General features: G+C 44.9%; 2 protein-coding genes across 2 annotated transcripts in view; one reads left to right on the top strand and one right to left on the bottom strand.

Moving 5' to 3' along the window:
* Window positions 1–13,592, top strand: part of GPR39 (G protein-coupled receptor 39) — a 198,441-nt gene extending 184,849 nt beyond the window's left edge. Inside the window, exon 2 of the mRNA XM_039229918.1 lies at window positions 13,097–13,592. Coding sequence (XP_039085849.1) covers window positions 13,097–13,581 — 485 coding nt within the window. The 3' untranslated portion in view covers window positions 13,582–13,592. The remainder of the gene's footprint in view (window positions 1–13,096) is intronic.
* Window positions 12,879–21,088, bottom strand: part of LYPD1 (LY6/PLAUR domain containing 1) — a 46,363-nt gene continuing 38,153 nt past the window's right edge. Inside the window, exon 3 of the mRNA XM_039229919.1 lies at window positions 12,879–14,234. Within this exon, the coding sequence (XP_039085850.1) occupies window positions 13,999–14,234 (236 nt within the window). The 3' untranslated portion in view covers window positions 12,879–13,998. The remainder of the gene's footprint in view (window positions 14,235–21,088) is intronic.

Genomic DNA, 21,088 nt, shown 5'->3' with positions numbered 1-21,088 from the left:
GCCCGTCCCAGAGGAGGGAATACTTGGGCAAGTAGGAGATTTCTGGAGTCCATCATGGGCAAAGACCTGGTATGTCCTGGAAATTGGGAAAGGCATGGGACTAAGCAGGGGAGTAGTAAAAAGGCTCAGAGGACAGGCAGCAGAAAAGCGGGGAAAGACTGGGATGCTAAGTGATGCTAAGAAGCTTGTACACTGTAGCACAAGCCATACGTCAACTGGGCATTTGTGGGACTGGATCTCTGGAAGAGAGGGTTACAGACATGGACATACAATGCTGGGGTGACGTCCTTAACTTTGTGAGTATCTTTGGAAGATGCCAGGTTTTAAGCTTACGGTCCCTGACTCATTTTCTTTGTAACCTGTATCAGATCGACTCAGTGTAATGTATGTCACCCTTTTTATCAGTTAAAAATAGGGATGACAGCCCCCACCCAGCTACCTCACTACATGGATAGGAGCAGCAAACGCTGGCAGGTCTTCCCTCAGGTATTGTGCACCACCTTGGTGCTACAGGCTGTCCTCATCACTGCAGACCTAGAACAGGCCAGAGCCAGCTCTAACCCCATGGAGCCCACATGGCTGAGACAACAGACATGAAAGGCACATGTTCCAAGATAAATACATCAGAATGTAGAGTGTGGTCAAGAAGTACGGGACAATTGGGCCTTATAACATGGGTCTAAACTGGAAGTCTCAAACAGCTTCCTAGAAGAAGTGGTCTTTCAGCAGATGACAAAAAAATGAATGTGAATTCGCAAAATGAGGGGAAGGGAGCCTGGCTGGGTAAGGACTCTGAGTAAGGAGGGGCTTGTCTGGCTCTAGGAAATGAGAAAGTGTTAGGTATTAGAAGGGGACACAGCAATGGGGCGCCTGGGTGGCTTAGTTGGTTAAGCGTCCGACTTTCGCTTAGGTCATGATCTTGCGGTTCGTGGGTTCGGGCCCCGCGTCGGGCTCTGTGCTGACTGCCAGCTGGGAGCCTGGAGCCTGTTTCAGTCTGTGACTCCCTCTCTCTCTGACCCTCCCCTGCTCACACTGTCTCTCTCTCTCCTAGAAATAAATAAAACATAAAAGAAAAAAAAAAAAAAGAAGAAGGGGACACAGCAAGCAGAGAGGGCTGTATAAGGAGAGCCCAAAGGAATAAGCTTGGTCAGATCCTGTAAGACTTATTAAAGACTTGGGACTTCATTCTAAGGTCAATAATTTGCCATTGGAAAGTTTTCAGCAGGGGGATGATGTGAACCTTTAATTTAACAAGATGATCCTGGCTTGTGTGGAGAGTGGTTTGGCTGGGAGTGATTTTGAACAAGACCAGTTAGGCATCTGGTCCAGGCATGAGAAAATGGCAGCCCCCATGAGGAATCTCACAGAGGGATGGTGAGAAAGGGATAGATTTTGGAGTTATAATGGACAGGCTTAGGGACTGAGTATGGGAGTAAGGAGGAGGAAGTAGAAGAGGGTGACGTGTAGGTTTCCAGCTAGAAAAACTCAGTGAGTGGTAGAAGAGTTTATTAAAGTTGGGAGTAGTGGAGGGCGGGCAGTTGGATGGACAGCTGGTCATTAAGTCAGTTCAGATGGACGCGTGCCTTTACAGATGCAGATGAGCTAGCCAAGCCATGATGTTAAGTAGGCTGTGGATGTCTACTGAGGCTGGCAACATTGACCTGGGATTGCATTATCTGTAGAGGTGGTGTTTCAGGGTAGAGGCATAGAGGAAGTGCTCGCCTTCTAGATGGTAGAGAGCTAGGGATGGTGTCTAGAGAGGTGCTTTACCATCTGGTGGTCAGGTGGAGGAGACAAGTGAGACAACAGACAAAGACTAGCTTTAAACATTAAGGCAGGATGTTGTTGGGCTGGTCAGGATTTAGTGTGTATAATAATGTGCATTTTTGACAGTTACTGCTACACTCGGATAGGAGAGCTAATGCTTCATGCCCCCAAATCTGCAAGGCTATTTCCTCCAAAATTTTTTTGCCCCTATGAAAAGAAAAAAAACCTACCAGGAGGGATTTATTCTTATCCTGTCATGCAACAGTAATTTCATTTTCAAATCATTAACAGGAAGGCATCCTTATCTGATCATTCTTGATACAAAACCCTATCTTGGAAGCCTGATACCATCTCCTCAACTTCCCCGAGAGCTTTACTGATTTCAGTTGAGAACCCTCAGCTCTAAATAAAACACGGTATAAACCCGGCTCCTTCCTGAACATCTTTTGGTATCTCTCCCATCAGCTCTCCCATCCATTTCTTTTGCCTCCTGTCCTGGCATTTTGCTATAGATTGTTCCCAGAATTTCTTTGCTAACTTACACGATATGAGCAGATAATGGGGAGCTGAACTTATTTTCTCATTTACTTTGAAACAGAATTTTAGATTGTACTTATGAGAAGGGGAAGAGGGGAAGCCTGTGATGGGTGAGAGTAGTCTTTAACTCTGAATTTAAATGAGTTTTTATAGGAAAGTATCCTTCTTGAGAACTCTAGCTGTGGATAGGAGTCCACAGCAGACCTTTTCTAGTCTAGCCTGCCAGACTCCTATTCAAAGCTAGTTTGTTTCTTTGAATTCCACCAAGTTTTCCTCTTCCTAACAGGAAATGTTAAATGTAAAAAGACCCTTTCAAGATGATACCGTGCCTTATCAGAGAGATGTGACGGGAAGAGGTGTTTATTTTTTGACAGCTGAGATTCTGAGAAACCGATAGAAACAAATTTATTTTTAACCTTCTGGCCATTTGAATTAAAATACCTTAATTTGAGTTTGGGACTTGGAAAGCATTTGATCTGTGATCCCCCTGAGGGGCCCTGCAGCTGAGGGCAGCCTGCTGGGGCCAGGTGGTGAAGAACACCAACTATGGACCAGGACACGTAGGTCTAACTTCTGGCCTGTCCTGGCCAGCTGTGTGAGTCTGGGCAAGAAGTTTAACCTAGCCATACCACAACTTACCTTACCTATATAATAGGAACCATCCAGTGGGACTTAGTGTAAGGTTTAACTGAGCAAGTGTAAGACAAATGCTCAGAAGAGTGTCTGAAATACATATGCACTGTTAATTCTTAGCTGGTATTGCCTCCACCGTGGGCAGCTGATTGGATTATGTACTAAGTAGTATGAGCTGCCATTCATGAAACGCTGCTGTGCTAAGTCCTTCACATGCGTGTATGTCCTTGAGCTTTTCTTAAACTAACTCCATAAGGTGGATACTGGTATTTTATCCATTTCACAGAGATGTAAGTCCATGGTCACACGGCTGGTAAATAGCCCAACTCCAAATCCCAGCCCTCATTTCCTCCACTGTCTGGAGTTCAGCCTGAGGTTACGTGGCCATGGGGCATTGGGTATGGGTGGGTATGTGTGCTAGATGGTGGAGTAGAGGATGGAGGAAAGAAACAAAGATTGTTAGCCAAAGTGACCAGATGAACAGGCAGTCATGGGGCCTTCCTGCCCCTTGTCATTCCTCCTGGAGAGGAATTGTACAGACACAGGGATTTGGGGAAGGGCTCAGAGCTCCTGTCTTCCTAGGATTTGAAATTTGGCCTCCCTCTAGTAATCCTGCCTTCTGTTAGTTGTTTCCTTTATTATGGCCTCTACACATTGCCTCTCTTCTTGAAACCATAAATACCCACATGTGAGTATTGGGGAAGGAATAGGTGATTCAGAGTCTTATAGCAGAGTGACAGAAGCTCTAAACCTAAGTAGTGGAAAGAACTATGAGTGGGAAATGAGGAGAGCTAAGTCCTGGTCATCTCTCTGCTACTGATGAGCAGGACAACCCTGCTAAAGTCATGGAATCATTCTGGGCTCTATCTGTAAGTTAAGGATCAGAAGGTGTCTGATAACCTGGCGAGTCTAGTCAGCCTTTCCCTGGATCTGTGACCGCTGGTACCTATCTTGGTGGCAGTGAGGAGATGATGGTGGTAGAGGAGGTGATGAAGACGATGGTGGTGGAAGTGGTGGTAGAGAGGGTGATGGGGTGGAGGCATAGGTGATGATCGTAGGGGAGATTATGGAGGTGGGAGAAAAGATGCTGGAGACCGTGGTGGCAGAGATGATAATGGAGATGCTGATGGTCATAACTGCAAAGAGCCCTTATCTGGCAGCAAGCACTGTATTTAGCCACATTTCACCATCCCAGCAGTTGTTGTTAGGCCCATTTTGTAGATAAGAAGCCTGAGCTTTAGGGAGGAAAGCTAAGCATCCCTTGGTGGGTGGAGTTGCCTAGGTCAGATGGAAACAAGGCAGAGGTGCCAAGAAATACACTACTGGAACACTGGTGACGGGTATAGAGCACGGCCGGAGGTAATTTGGCCTTCCTCATGTTCATTCCCCAGATCCTCTGCCTCTGTGACCAAGTTGTGCCCCAGTTGAAATTAAGGGTTATAATTGCAGGATTGCATTCTCCTGGGGCCACACATGTAACATAGAAAGTCTGCCAGCACATTTACCAAATGCTCTTTTAGGTGCTTTCTCTTCATCTCCAAGTTACCACTTTGGCTGCACACCTCAACCCTTATGCTTGGAGTCCGGGCTTGCAGCTTCCCTGATGAAGACTTGTCGCATCTTCATGGGGGCCTTGATTTATCACATTATTTTGGAACAAATGAATGTCCTCCAGCTCCCCTCTTTGGTAAATGCGGCTTTTTTATATCCTGTTTACCCTGCTGACCTTCAGGGCATCTTGGAAAGAGATTGGGTAAAAAACCCATTTTTAGTGTAGATCATCCAGGGGTTGGCCAGTAGCACAAACGGGGCAGGGCACTAAAACTGTGGACCCTTGAAGGCACTGGTCAGACTCACAACTCTTCAACCCCTGTCTAGACCCCTGTCTTTGGCTTGGGGTTCTTGTCTTCCTTGAATGAAAAAGTGATCCCTTCTTGCAATTCCAACTGTTTACTTCTCTTCACCTTGGGAAGGGGATTGGGTAGCTGAAGGCACCAGGCTCTGTGTTAGGAGGGTTAGTATGGATCCCTCTGGGCAGGGAAGGTAGCTTCAGATTGATTCTGTATACATTACAATATACTCCAACGCGGGAACCTCCAGCACTCTCCCTGCCTCCCACAAATGTTGATAGAATAATCAGTATCTAATACTTTTCTCTTGTGTGCTGAGGATACAGCAGTGAAGATGGGGCACCCTGCTGCCATGGAGTCAATGGTCTAATGTATGCTGCACTGTTAGGATGACAGGGACAGGAGTAAAAGGAGCTGGTAAGCTTTAGTAGGAAGCTTGGCAGAGCTTTGTGGAGACAGGAAGGCTTCCTGGAGGCAGTGACACTAAGCAGAAACTTGGAGAATAAGAACTGGACAAAGCATAAGCAGTGGGGGGCAAGGAAGGGACACAGGAGAAGGAAGAACAGATGGTGAGGAAGATGTGGTCTGGGTCCAGGCATGTGCAGAGTCTTGGAGTCTAGGAAGAGACACGCCAAGGGGCTGCTTGGCATGCCTCAGTCATAGGCACTGAGCACCGGCTCCCCCAGGGTCTTTGTCTTGCTGCACAGAGGGGGCACAAGCAGGAAAAGAGAGAGGCAGGGGGAGATGTGCAGGCACTTTTGCTGGTCTCCACACTCACAGAATGCCCGTGTTGCCTCTGCTGAGCTCGTGGCTGAGTGCAGCTTTACCCAAGGGCTGTGTGGTTTCTGTGGGTTCTGAGGGGAGGTCGCAGCCAGTGCAGACACCATCAGACTGGAAGGCCCTGCGTTTGGACTCCTGGGCTGTATAAATTTAGGCTTCTCATCCACTTCGCTGGGGATTCTACTGGTTCACCAGTACACTCAGTTCTTAGGTTTCTTGAGTGCTGGTGTTCTGAGCTTTGTCTGCCATTTGCAGGAAACTAAATTCCATTAAAAACTACAGGCTTTCACCCATAAAAACTGATCAGTGTTTAACAAGTGACGTGGCAGGGGTATGCGGGTGGGATTGGGTTGATCCACTGAAGGGCAGCCCGGCCGTCCCACAGGCTTAGAGGGCATCACCTCCCTGGTTCCCACCACCCACTCCTGTGCCGTGTATTACCAGGGAAGAAGCATTTGCCTCCATCTGTCTTGCTGAGGAACGACTTCCGGTATTTGTAGCTATACCACACATGGGGACTTAACCATCAGTAGATTCAGAATAGACTGTTTGCATAGAAAGGCACACAGCTGCATACAGTTGAGATACACATAGAAAAATATTTATTCAGTGGAGTCCAGTTGATCATTCAGCATGCGTTCATAAAGGAACAGAGGCACTAAACCACAACGCTGACCCTAAATGCTGGTTACTTTGAGTGCATGTGGCTGTCCTATAGCTCCCAGACAGGAGGGCTTGTTTTAGAAATATATATTTGCAATCGTAGCGATCTATATAGGTTTTGTCCTTGTCCTGAAGCTTGTAGAGCAGAATGAGATGGATGTAATGCTAAGCAAATTGCAGGCCATTGTGGAATCTGTGTCTCTGGCCTCACATGGTGGATGGAGTCACACTGGGGACAGAGTCCTTTCCTAGGCTCCATCAAATAGCTGGGGCAAAGACGGGACATCAAACCATCTGTCTTCATGAACAGAAGCGGCCATCTGTGGCCTTTACATCATTTTAAAGTTGTGGCCTGTGCCCTTCTCTGAAAACAAATCCCAACAGCTTTTCAGTCTTCTCCTAAACAACATTTTTCATTAGGAAAGAGTGCAAGAAAGCAGATGGGGTTAAGCAAAAATCACCAAGCTGACTGGTGACTGAAAAGTGACCACAAGGTATCCAAGCAAGCCCTGGCAGGGTCAGAGGGCATGAAACATGGAGTGGGCTCTCAGGGGGGCTGTGTCCAGTGCTCAGCCAATACCCAGGTCCCTCACAACCTATCAGCATTGCTTCCAAAGCCTCTCAGATTTCCTTTGGCAAACCTAGCAGTGCGTGGTGACCACCTATCCGGGAAGCCACCTGTTAGCTCTTAGGAACTCGCCTGCTCCTGATGGAGTCACCTTCTCAAAGGCACCCTAGAAAGTAATGGAGAGGGAGAGAAGGTGTGTGTGTGGGCAGTGTAAGCAAGGGCTGTATATGGCCTGGTTTATGGTGACCTTGGGATGAGATGGAGGGGAGAAAGAAAGGTTGGAGGTAGTGCAAAGGCAAGAGAAGAAAGGTAGGAGATGGGACCACGGCAAGGGCAGTGCTCAGGAATGAGGGACGGGTTCTCAGTTACTGTTAGCTCAGTCTGTAGACACTCAGGAAAGCGGGATGCTTCAAAATGTGGCCAATGTGACAGTGACAGGGCCACAAATGCCTGATGACCCAGGCTCCACTTCAACTTGGGGTTATCTTAGACGAGCTCTCAAATTGGAGTAAACATCAGAATCAACGGGTGGGCTTGTCAATTAATTCCAGACTGCTAGGCTCCAGTCCCAGACTCTCAGACTTGGTAGATCTGGGTTGGCACCTAAAATGTGTATTTCTAACAAGTTCCGAAGAGGTGCTGAGGCTGCTCTTCCAGGATCCCTGCTTTGAGAACCACTGTCTCAGAGATTAGAGACTAAACCAAGGTTGGTGCCGCTTTGGGCTCCTTGGATGGGACAAAATCATCGAGATCAATTTCTCAAACTGGCTGGCGGAAGCAGATTGGCAAACACAAAGATATAAATTGAGAAAGTGCTAAAACCTTTTATTGGATGTATTTGTCTTTTCCTGGCTCTTCATTCAACTAACCATATGCTTACTTTCCACTGACAATTGCTATTTAAATATCTCTTGACAAGCAGCTGTTCCTCACTCTACTATACGCTAGTTGATTTATTGTTCACAAAACCTGATGGAGTGTTCTCTAATGGGCCTCTTCCCATGGTCTCCACCTCCCCTCTTTGTGTTGTTCTGTCCTGGGCCACACTGGGGCTGGCAGCTGGCAGAATGAGCTGCTATTGCAGTATCTTTGCCTGGGTGCCCCTTGCCAGGCTACCTCTGACTCTCCTTTAATTTTCTGAGCATTCTCCCCTATGGGACGGTCAACCAGCTCTTTGCTTCCATAACACTGTACCCAGATGGCTCTCACGGCCCTTGACAAACAGTCACCAGGCTGTGGCTGCCATGTCCTCCCCAGCCTTTAATCATTAGTGCCTAAGATGCGGTCTGTAACAGGCCCCCGCTAATCAGGAGATGATTGCTGAGTGAGTCAAGTCCAGAGAACTTAAACTGGGGTGAGGGGACAGGGGAGATAGCTAACTCCTGCTCACTGTGGTCAGCATTAGAGAGAAGTTGACTACTAGGGCAAGAAGAGATGGAGAAGCTAATGGGAAACACAGAAAACCTAAATCATTCTCAACATCGCCCTCTGCACTCCAAGGCTTCAACAATTCAGTAAAATGGGACTTCTAACACCAAGTGGAAAAGCAAGTCTTCGGGTCTTATTTAAATCACGCAAACTACCTTTGCTGGAGAAAGATGGACTCTCCTGATCGTTCTGGATTAGTACAGGCTAAGTAATCTTTTCTAGCAGGGACTCAAGTAAGATGGACAGTCTGATGGACACACAGAGTCCTTCTCCACTTGATCACCAGGTCGTGAGCTGTAGTCCTATCTTGTGTTCCAAACATGTGTTAGCTCCCTTTAGGGGAAGCTACACTCCACCTTCCTTTAAAAGGGGGAAAAATCAGTGCTCCAGGGTTTAGTTGTGTCTGGTTTTTGAGGAGCCTGATTCTGAAACTGAATCCAGACAGTGTACAGAGCAGGTGTTGTGCTGACTTTAGCTAGGATCTGAGGTTGTCCTGCCTCGCTTTGCATTCCATGTGGGGGATGGTCAGCATTTGAGCCTCAAATTGGAGCAGGAAAACTACATTTAAAGAGAATGATGGGGGTGCCCCATGGCCCAGTTGGTTCAGTGTCCAATTCTTGATTTTGGTTCAGGTCATAATCTCAATTTGTGGGACTGAGGCCTGTATTGGGCTCTATGCTGACCGTGTGGAGCCTGCTTAGGATTCTCTCTCTCCAAAATAAATAGTAAAAAAAAATTTTAAAAAGCTGGTTTGTCAGCCTGCAGTTAAATACCATGTTCTGAGCAGTAAGACAAGAGGTAGAGTGAGTCCTGTCCCTCTGCCCTTGGGGATCTTGGGCAAATTAGCCTCAATTGCATCATCTGTAAGACAAAGGGTTTCTGTGCATGGTTTCCAAGGGAGACCTGCTCTCCCTTTCTCTGATGACTCAAAGGTGACTTCTGGGGATCACAGGAACAGCTCCCTGCACTTGACAAGCTAGAGGAGAGGAAACAGAGCCCAGAGTCAGATGTAAGAATGTCACCACATCCCAGGTGACATAGCTACATGCCTTCCGCAGATGAACCCATGCAGACTGACTGAAATGCTAGTATGACACGTGGTTGGACACCTGCATTACTTCTGTTTTTTAAACATTGCTGAGAATAAATCTGTGTCATCGTCTAATGGCGCCTGTCATTTTAGCGTAGTGATCATAGAGGACAAAAGGAAGTACTTTATGCGGAAAAATGGATAAGCTATAAAGGTATTTCTTACCCCAGAGTGCGAGGCTGTCTGGAAGATAATACAGATCTATCAATAATACAGTTAAAACAGTTTACCGACTTAACATGACTGGGTTCAGTTCACTGATCTTCATTCAAGTTCATAGTAAAGTTCTTTTTAACTATAGGCTGCGCATACCATACAGACCAAAGCATTATAGATTTTTCCAAATGTAAGTCTAAATTGATTGCGGCCAAACGTAAATTTTGTCAAATCTTTAATATACTCTATTAAGGCACGCATATAAGATTTTAAAGCTTTGTCTCTGAGTAGCTGGGACTAGAGTTGGACACAACCTAATAAAAATTACCTTGGACATGATAGTTAATCTCATCTCAAATAATGCACTTTGTTTTTTCAAATCCAAAAATGACAAATTTTACAAGGAGGGCTTGTAAAGGGGGGCTGATTTGGTTTCCCCTTGCTCCCCCAGAGTTTAACTTCTATTACATGGCCCATGGAGGGTGCCTGTATGCCTCATCCTCCATTTTCCTAGAACAAAATTATCTTTCAAAGCACAGGAGGAAAGACGCACCCTTCTTCCCACCTCTCGTTGTGGTAGGAGGGTTAAGAAACACCTTAAGATTGATTCACCCTGTTTGTCTACTTACTGATGTGACTACTCATTTTAAGTTATAAACCACCACGGTGGCTTATGTTGTATTTCTAGTGGTCAGTGCTGCTTTGCATCCATTTTACAGAGTGGAATTATAGCTCGTGTTCACTCACCTGTATATCTTTATTTTTCAAATGGAAAAAAAGGAGAAACAATGCTGTGTCATTCAGAAAAAAATAATAGATGTATAATGGATTTTGGAGCCTAGCAAGCCTGTGTCCTAGCTATAGGATGTGGGCAACTAACCTGAGACCCAACTTCCTCCTCTGTACAATGAAGATAATAACAGCTTTGATCTCCCAGGTTATTGTTAGAAGTGAGATGCACATAGGAAATAAACACAGGGTGTTTAGCACAGAACCTGGTATAGGGAACACTCAATACATTATTCCTGGTTATGTTTCCAGACCTTTCTGATGCCTGATCTTGATCTTCCTATGGATTTCTAACCCATCTCCTTATCTCGCTTCTTCTCCAAGTTCCTATTTGCTATACTACCTTGCAACTCTATACCCAGAAAGCAGAGATTTCCCCTTTCCTTGTCACTGGAGAATCTTGGGTCTGGTTCCCAATTTTCGGCAACTTGTTCAGAATAAAGTACCTTTAACTTATGGACTTGTGCTCATTTCAATTTCAGAGGAAAACTTTTCTCCTGGCTAAAACTGCAACTCAAGCCATGGTTCTTCGTCTGCTCTTGTGCCTTTCCTCACACCCCAAGATACTGGGACTTGCTTTTCACTGAACTCTGCTTCTTTAGACAGGAAGGTCAGTCAAGGACAGCTGATGCCAGGTGAAGGGGAGGAGGTAACCAGCTTAAAGGTCATGCAAATGGGAGCGCAAGAGAATAGGGCCAAAGTCAGGACAGAAGAACAAAGCCATAGTAACTTGCCCCACAGCCCTGGCCCCTTTTCTCACTGCCTTTCTTCCATTGGCTTGAAAAGCGGTGTTGTGTTCAACCCGAGTTAAGTTCAAGTGGGTTCTCGTCACCCTGCTAGATTCTTGCTGCCTGAAATATGGCTCCCACAGTGGAGCATAGCACACATCTATAACCCTGTGCTCAATTTCCATATTCTGGGAAATTCATCTTCAGATGAAGATGGTTGTACTTGTCTGAAAGGCAGTAGCAGAGGAGAGAAAAAAACTTAAACTTATGTGAAGACGTGTAGCTTCCCTAGGTAAGGGAGGCTTCCCAGCTGCTTGAGCTAATGAGATGAACCATTCAGTCAGAACTGCTTCGGATAAAAATGAGGAAAAATAACTTAAGAGCCCACCTCGGAAAGCACACATGGCTGGAAGTGTCTGTGCTTCTCAACGCGGTGGGGGATGGGGGGAGGTAAAAAGCCTCCAGTTTCCTATGCAAGTATTTAAACACAGAAAAATGAGGATTTTTGTTCTCCCATCCAGCAGCTGTAACTAGGTGATGCAGAAGATACTCTTGACTTAAGGTGATTTATTTTTTTTTAGTTTTTCCTCAGATCAATATGTTACTTTGCTCCTTTTATTTTTAGATTTATGGAGTGTGCTCAGGGGAAGCACACACAAAGGGAAGAAATTAGCAAGTGAGTTTGTGTTTCCAGCGTGGACTGAGGTTTGACAAGAGAAATCCTTAGAAATGATTAGGGGAAGCAGAGTTTCCAGGACCTTCTCTGCTGCCCGCTGGGGTTTGTGGAGGATTTGTGCAGGGAACTGGGTTATTTGAGGGGCAGAGGCACATACCTGGGGCTGCACAGACACCAGGGAGGGCGTGCTCAGGGCAGTGTGTATGGGAGGGTGCACCCTGGAGGTGTAGGCATGGCTGGTTTTCCTGGAGCTTTTATTAATGAGATATTTACCATGGATCAGAGGCAAAAAAGGATTGTTGCCAACCATCGCTTCCCTGTGGTCTCCTAGAAGATACAAAGGTTCAAAATGTGAATGAATTTTCCTTATTTTAGCGATCAAATTTAGGAAAAGGAGGAAGTATTTGACAATCCAAAACACAGCTTTAAGATCCCAGCTCTCCACACAGGAACTTACTGTCTGGTGTCCTGGCTTCAGAGCGAAGAGCATTATCTGCAGATTCCTGATCTTCCTTTCCTTGGAAGTTTTGTGTGTCACTGTAGATAAATGCTCCTCTGCTCTGTCAGAGGTCATAGAAATAGACATGACGGTGTAAGTTGGAAAGCAAACACGTGGGCACACAAACAGGTCCGCTCAACTTTTGATCTGCTTACGGAGTCACTGAGTGGTGTCCCTTTAGGGCATGATCATTTTGGAGGCCGTTCCCACTGTAGCTCAGTGCCGCAGGCAATGAGCACACTACTCGCTCAGCTTGAAAGGGGGGTTTTTAATTTCCATTGTTTGTGGGTAATTGTCTTGTCTCCCCCCCTCCATGATGGTGAAGAGATGATGTAACTAAAAATGTCTGTTTTTTCAGGGTGCTGTTGCAGATAGGAGCAGAATTACAGTTGAGCCCACATGGTAGACATAGGTTCAAAAACCATTCTCAGTGACAGGCTGTTCCCGGTTTTGTGTCCCTTGAAATTGAATGCAAAATCAGTGTGACTAAATATGCCTCCTGGTTACAAGGGACACCATTTCCATTTATCTTGAAAATATCACTGGGTCGACTTTAAAATACAAAGTGTTTCACCTGGTAGGACATAGCATAGACATCTATTTCCTTAAAACGAAGTGACAAAACTAGATTACCGGACTACGCAAAATGCTTTGCGCATATACAACAACGAAAACAGTTTTTGTAAATTAACAGCCATCAAAGGTATGTATTAGGAGTCGAAAGCATTTAATGGTCTTTCACACAGTCAACTCCCCCAGCCTTGAAACACTGTTGATTCTTTTCTGCTAGTGGCAAAAGAAATGGTCAAGCACAACACAAAAAACAGTAGCGTTTCCTGGCCAGGAAGCACAGAGCTGGGGAGCTAACTATTTTGTGTCTTTGGGTGGTGTTCTCATGCTGTTTGTTTCCGCCTCTCCTTTTGCCTGCTCAGGGCTCATTGTGGTGACCTTGGCTGTCTGCTGGATGCCTAACCAGGTGCGGAGGATCATGGCTGCAGCCAAACCCAAGCACGACTGGACACAGTCCTACTTCCGGGCGTATATGATCCTCCTCCCCTTCTCGGACACCTTCTTCTACCTGAGCTCGGTCCTCAACCCGCTCCTGTACAACGTGTCCTCGCAGCAGTTCCGCAGGGTGTTCGGGCAGGTGCTACGCTGCCGCCTGAGCCTGCCACACGCCAACCACAGCAAGCATCTGCGTGCCCGTGCCACCTCCACTGCGAACAGCACCCGCTCGACGCGCCGCCCCCTCATCTTCCTCGCTTCCCGGTCCAGTGCCTCTGCGAGACCGAACAAGGTTTTCTTGAGCACATTCCAGAATGCGGCTGAGCCAGAGTCCACGCCCCAGCCATTGAGTCTCGAGGCAGCAGAACCCAACTCTGCCGCGGGGAATGGTTTTCAGGAGCATGAAGTGTGAATGTCAAGAACGGAAGCATTAAGAGCTAACTGGCTCCCCCCAACAAAAGCAACAGGATCTTGACACACGTAAACTATGCCCCTATGAGGGACAGGAGTGGAAGCGACGGGCCGTGGAAAGAAATGGATGCCTACCTAAGGGTCTTCTCGCTGCTGATTCTGCCAGCCTGACCTTGCCTCAGGTGAGAGGGGACAGATGGGGGCTCACCCCTTCCCTTCCTTGAAGTACACACTGAAAAGTCAGACTGACTTTATTCAGAGCTTACAAAAACTGTTTTACACTGAGCTCTTTCATTTGCAAAGGAACTGAAAGAAAGAGAATATACTTGCCTCCCAACCCACGATAAAAGGACACCCAGGAGAAGCTCGGGGAGCCAGGGCCTGAAGGACAATGCAGGAGGGGTGAGCATCTCCGACTTCAGCAGTGAGCCAAGAGGAGGGCGAATTGCAGGAGCAAGATGGTGGTGGGGAGCCCTGGCCGCAGAGCCCAGGCAGAACTGCTCCGTTTCTTGGGCCGGGGCCCGTTGCAAAGAGGGGTGTTGCAGCAGCTGATGCACACTGAGTTCAGTTTCCCAGGGGAGCAGAAGGATTGGTACCCAGCAGAGGCGATGAGGCAGGCTGCGGAGGACGCACAGGACTTGCGGTACATGATCCCTGCAACACAACCCAAGGGGTGCAGTTAATTGCTGTTGGCCAAAGGACGGCTCATCCTTACTCCTCCCACAGCCCAGATACTTTGTGGGGCCAGCAAGGTACTTCCAGTTGTTTCACTGAGCACCTCCCCCTCCCCCACCAAAATACAAGTGAGAATGATGGCTTCTTCCCCATAAAGCTCCAGTAACTTTTGACACATTGTTCCAAAAGCTATTGGAGATGCCCTAATCAACAAAGAGCTATTAAAATCAAAGAACATTCACACGTTTCAACCTCTGAGCTATTAAAATCAAAGAACATTCACACGTTTTACTTACCTTTTCTTGTTGTAACTATCTCATGCCATGGGGAATGAAATGTTGTAATTTTATAAGTGATACAGAGATGGCTCTCACCTCTGTGTTAAATCCTAGAACTCTCTGAACTAATCCCCCGCACTGAAGGAGATCTGATTTTTCTGAGGTTTCAAGGTCCGTTACATTTAGTGAGGGGGTGGCCTGATGTTGACAGTGTACTGGGGAGAGACTCACTCATTGCAGGAAACAAGCTTTGCCCTCAGCATATATGGCCACCCACATAGTTAGCATCACACAGCCATCATTTAGTAAGATACTGTGTAGGCACATAAAGGAGCACATAGGATGCGTGTGAATTACAGCCCAGTCAGCAATTATGTTGTCCTGACTAATCATTTAAAAGTTGTTAAAGCTGGAACCTTACTCACTTCAAAGAATCCTAACTTCATTTAAAGGCTTTTTCATTTAAAGGCTTTCCTGTGTGCCAGGTACTCCACAGAGGGGTCTAGTTCATTTACTACCACAGGAAGCCTACAAGGGCGATCCCCATTTCATAGATGGAGAACAGAAGGGCAAAAGAAGTTTACAAACTTGCCAGAGATCACACTACTAAAAAATGAAGAAGCTGAGATTTGAACCTAGAATTCTGGCTCCATTCTGTCCATATCCTTACTAGTATATATACACAAAAGCAGCCGGCCAAAAAACCACAAAAAAAAATGTGTTTTGGGGAGAAGGCAGCATGAGGAAGGAAGATAAATAATATGTCCTGTAAAACTGGACCTGGAAGTGAATGGCTTTAGGTCGTGTGCTTCCGTGCAGCACTGAGGGCTTCAGCATATTCCACCAGGGTTCCTTATTTTCTCACTCCCTGCGAGGATGTGTGTTTGCAGGCAGTGCTTTGGTTTGCATCTCCTTCCTTCCACTTAGGAACTGTTGCTTGGGGTTATTTTGAATTAAGGAGAAAGGTAAAGGACTAAGCTACCTCAAACTTCCAAGGGGGAGGTTAAAGAAATACCTTAAAACATGCCATTTTAAGTCATTTTTGTTCTAGAGTTGCATGTTTTGAAAGGATGGATTTTCTAACAAACACTGATAGAAAATCCTAGACAGTAGCTGCTCTGGTAAGATTTATCGGGTAAGATAAAGTCCACACAGAGAGAATGTGTATGTGTGAGAGGTGCTGTTTGATTTCTAAGAAACCTGCTACTGGGCTTTGCCCATTAAGAGATTTCCCAAAGTTGCTACACTTTCTATCCATTGCCCATTTTAGGAAATTTTACTATCATTTGCTAGTTCAACTTCGATAAACTTTCTTTCCTTAAGTGATTTTTAAAAATTAAAAATACTTAAGATATTGTTTGGGGAGGGGAGGGGGAAGCTCGGTGAGATCAGGTGAAAATGCCCCCTGACCAGATCTTTCTCAAAGACAACCACTCTCACCAGTTTGGAAGGCTTCCTCCCAGCCCTGTTTCTACACATTTATATACCTGCCCATGGAAAAATAATGTGTGTGTATACAAACACACAGGTTTGTGACTGGTGTTACATCCTATATGTTGATTTACAGATAGCATTTTTACTCAGTGACATGGCTGGGAATTTATTTTTAAGCCTCACTCTGTAGGGCTAAGTAGTGATGATGAGGTAGGTTAACTAATGCACAAAGAGATCCCTGAGTTTGGTGACTTCCTCCCAGAGGCCATCTCAAGATCACCTGTTCTACTGGCCAGGAGAGCTTATGCTTGTGGTCCTGTAGGACTATGTATATATGTACGTATAATTCCATTTTTTAAAGCTGGTGGGTGAACGTCTGACTTCCAATCAGCCTGAATCTAGTTGCTGAGATCTTCCCCTTGAGGACATGGAGTGTTCCTGACGCATTCTCAATTACTGGGAACTATTAAAATAATTATAGGCTGCTCCTAGAAACACCAAGAGATAGAAAATCTAAGTATCAAGTAGAAGTCACAGAGTTGAAGAAAAGAACACCAGAGGATTTCAATAGCAGACTAGCAGAAGAATAGATCAGTGAACCCAAAGACAGGGCAGAGGCAATCACTCCATTAAAGCAGAAAAAAGAAAAGTGTAGGTAGCTTAAGGGAACCTAAGAACCCACATCAAGTGGCTAACATTCTCCTCTAAAACCCAGAAGACAACACAGGGACAGAAAACTTACTTGAAAATATAATGGCTGAAAACTTCCCCAACCTGAGGAAGGAAAGAGACATCCAAGAAGCCCAGATAGTTGGAAATAAGGTAAACCCAAACAGACACACTCCAAGACACATTATAATTAAAATGTCAAAGTTAAACGCAAGGATGGACTTAAACGCACCAAGAGAAAAAGAATTTCTTATGTACAAGGGAACCTCCAAGTATACTATTAGCAGACTCTTCAGCAGAAACTTTGCAGGCCTGAAGGGAGGGTCATGATAGATTTAAAATGCAAAAAGGAGGATTTGAGGTAAGATAACAGAGAAGTAGTGAGCTCCATACATTTTGCTCGCCCCCATCTCTCAAACAGAAAAGGCCTGAAGCCATAGGACACTGAACCACAGGAGTCTGGGAGGAAAAGGGACAGAGCCCACTAGGAAGACAACCTCATAAATGTGTGAGTGCAAACTGGGGAAGATAAAAATGGGCCAGGACAAAGCGGGAGGGGAGGGAACCCCCTTCACGAGGAACCACAGAGAGTAGAGGGGAAGAGAAAGAGCTGCTGAAACTGCTTATAGAACAGTCCTTGGAGAAGAGAAAAACCTCAGCTTGGGGCAGAGAGGGTCCTAACATCCCATCTCTAACTGCAGGGTGTTCAGAGAGTGATCCTTTTTCTAGCTGTGGTGCTGAATTTGGGCTGGGTGCCCCGGTCCCATTCAGCGCCAGGAGAAACTGCTCCACTGCTCTCCCAGATGGATCCGTCAGAGAAGCGCCCAGCCGGCAGGATTACATACCAGGCGGTATCAATAAAGCATGCAGACTAAGATCTGGAAATGAGGTGGGGGTTGAAACATAGATCAGGGCTCACCTTGGCTACACTCATGGCACGGGGAGATTGGACCCAAAAGAGTGATTTGCAACACGTGGTTAGAGAAGGGACTGGCACGCCACCATTCTACTCCCCACAACCACCAGGGTGGGACCTCAGGGAGCAGCCCCGCAGGACACAGTGGAGGCTAAGACTCACCTACACCGATCCACGCCCATCCCCACTACAGAACTTTTTTTTTTTTTTTTAAACCAGAGCCCAGGGCAATGACTGCCATGATTAAATCTAGATCAATTCTTTATATTCACATGTATTTTCCCTTGTCTCATTTGTATCCCTCCCCTCTGTTGGACTGGACACTCTCGTCATTGGTTTGCTTAAACAGTCCCCTTTAATCCATTCTCTAGATGTATATTCTACACCTCCACGGCTACCTGTCTCTCTCTCTCTCTCTCTATGGAGTAGTGTCTCTGAATAGCATTGTCTTCATTTCTTTTTTCCTCGCCTCCTACCATACTCTCCTCTTTCTCTCTTTGAATTAAGCCTCTTAATCTCTCTGCCTGGTCATTGTCCAATTTTGCTTTCTTCCCTCCCTGTCATTTCTCTCTTTCAATATGCTCTTCCATCAGCACTGCATACACCCTGCTATTTGTAGCTGGGAATTCTGGTTTTATGCTTTTAGACTGTCCTTTGTCTTTTGGGTTTTTTCTTTTTTCTTTTTCTTTATTCCTTTCAGTTTGCTTGTTTGTTAGATTTATCTGTGCATTTGCATGCCTTTGTTCCCTGTGTGTTTGTGTGTTTTCTTTTCAAGGGCTACCTCAAGAAACCAGCCAAAGTACACATGGTGGAGAGTCCCAAATACCACTACGAGTAGGGAAATAAAATAACAAAAGTCTCACCAAGAGACACCATTCAAAGCACACTTCCTGAATGGACAGGCCCTAGACAGTCAATGAGCCTTCTTTATTACAGCAGTACTCACAGGTGCAGAGTGCGTAACAAGCTTTTAAAACTAACAAAACATAGCAAGCTAGCCAAAATGATGAAACGGAAGAACTCACCTCTAAAGAAGTTCCAGGAAGAAATGGCAGCTAAAGAACTGCTCAAAACAGATATAAGAAACATAACTGAACAAGAATCTAGAACAATAGTCATAAACTTAATCACTGGGCTTGAAAAAGGCATGGAAGACATCAGGGAAGCTTTTGCTACAAAGACTATGGAGCTTAAAAACCGTTGTGATGAATTAAAAAATGCTATAAATGAGATGCATAATAAAATGGAGGTGTCCAATGCACAGATTCAAGAGGCAGAGAGGAGGATAGGTGAATTAGAAGACACAATTATAGAAGAAGAGGAAGCTGAGGAAAAGAGAGACAAACTGATCCAGGAACATGAAAGGAGAGTTCGAGAGCACAGCCATACAATCAAACGGAACAAGATCCATATCGAAGGGAATTCCAGAAGAGGAAGAGAGAGGGAAAGGCACTGAAGGAGCACTTGGACAAATTATAGCAGAGAACTTCTCCAATCAGGGGAAGGAAACAGACACTGAAATCAAAGAGGCAGAGAACTCCCCGCAGACGTAACCTGAATCGATCTTCTGTATGATATATCATAGTGAAACTGGCAAAATGTAAGGACAAAGAGAAAATTCTGAAAGCAGCTAAAGATAAAAGGGTCCTAACATACAAAGGGAGACCTATCAGAGTAGTTGCAGACCTATCTACTGAACTTGTCAGGCCGTAAAGGAATGGCAGGAAATCTTCAATGTGATGAACAGAAAAAATATGTAGCCAAGAATCCTCCATCCCCCAAGCCTGTCATTCAGAATAGAAGGAGAGAGAAAGTTTTTCCCAAATAAACAAAAATTTAAAGAATTCTTCACCACTAAATCAGCCCTACAAGAAATCCTAAGGGGACTCCATGAGGGAAATGTTGCAAGGAACACAAGGTACCAGAGACACCACTACAAGCAGGAATCTTACAAAGAACACAATGACTCTAAACCCATATTTTTCAATAATAACACTGAATGTAAATGGTCTAAATGTGCCAATCAAAAGACAGAGAGTAGCAGATTGGATAAAAAACCAAAATCCATGTATTTGCTGTCTACAAGAGACTCACTTTAGACCTCAGGACAGCTTCAGATTGAAAGTAAGGGGATGGAGAAACATCTATCATGCTACTAGAAGTCAAAAGAAAGCTGGAGTAGCCATACTTATATGGGACAAACTGGACTTTAAAGTAAAGGTAGTAACAAGAGATGAAGAAGGTCATTATAGAATAATTACAGGGTCTATCCGTCAGGAAGAGCTAATAATTATAAATAAACACCAAATTTGGGAGCACTCAAGTACATAAAACAATCAAACAGAAACAATCTTATGAATAAAAATATGCTAATAGCAGGGGACTTTAATACTCCACTTAGAGCAATGGATAGATCAACTAGACTGAAGATGACTAAAGAAAATGGACCTGAACAACACATTGGAACAGATGGATGTGACAGATATATTTAGAACTCTACATCCTGAGGCTATGGAATTCACTTTCTTCTCGAGTGAGCATGGCACTTTCTCCAAGACAGATCACATACTGGGACATAAAGCAGCTCTCAATAAATATAAAAGAATTGAGATCATACCATGCACACTTTCAGATCACAATGTTATGAAACTTGAAATCAACCACAGGAAGAAGTCTGGAAAACCTCTAAAAACATGGAGGTTAAAGAACACCCTACTAAGGAATGAATGGGCCAATGAGGCAATTAGAGAAGAAATTAGAAAAAATAGGGAAACAAATGAAAGTGAAAATACAACAATCCAAACTCTATGGGATGCAGCAAAGGCAGTCCTAAGAGGAAAGTACATTGCACTCCAGGCCTATTTCAAGAAATTAGAAAAAGCACAAGTACAAAATCTAACAGCACAACTAAAGGAACTAGAGAGCAACAAGAGCACCCCAAAGCCAGTAGGAGAAGAGAATTAATTAATATCAGGGCAGAAATAAACAATATAGAATCCAAAAAAATAGTTGAACAGATCAATACAAACAAGAGCTGGTTTCTTGAAAAAATAACCAAAATTGATAAACCTCCAGCCAGGCTTCTCAAAAAGAGAGAGCATCCAAAGAGACAAAATCATGAATGAAAACGGACTTATTACAACCAATCCCTCAGAAATACAAGCAATTATCAGGGAATACTATGAAAAATTATATGCCAACTGGACAACTTAGAAGAAATGGACAAATTCCTAAAGACACACTCACTACCAAAATTCACATGGGAAGAGATAGAAAATCTTAACAGACCCATAAACAGTGAAAAAGTTAAATCAGTTATCAAAAATCTCCCAACAAATAAGAGTCTTGGGCCAGATGGCTTCCCTGGGGAATTCTACCAGAAATTTAAAACAGAATAAATACCATTCTTCTCCAGCTATTCCAAAAAACAGAAATGGAAGGAAAACTTCTGGACTCATTCTAGGAAGCCAGCATCATTTTGATTCCCAAGCCACACAGAGACACAGCAAAAAAAAAAAAAAAAAAAAAAAAAAAAA

The sequence above is a fragment of the Hyaena hyaena genome, unplaced genomic scaffold (assembly GCF_003009895.1).
Source record: "Hyaena hyaena isolate Hyena2069 unplaced genomic scaffold, ASM300989v1 scaffold_41, whole genome shotgun sequence".
NCBI lineage: Eukaryota > Metazoa > Chordata > Mammalia > Carnivora > Hyaenidae > Hyaena > Hyaena hyaena.
Note: the sequence above shows the minus strand (reverse complement) of the source record. Positions and strands in the feature narration are given on the sequence as shown.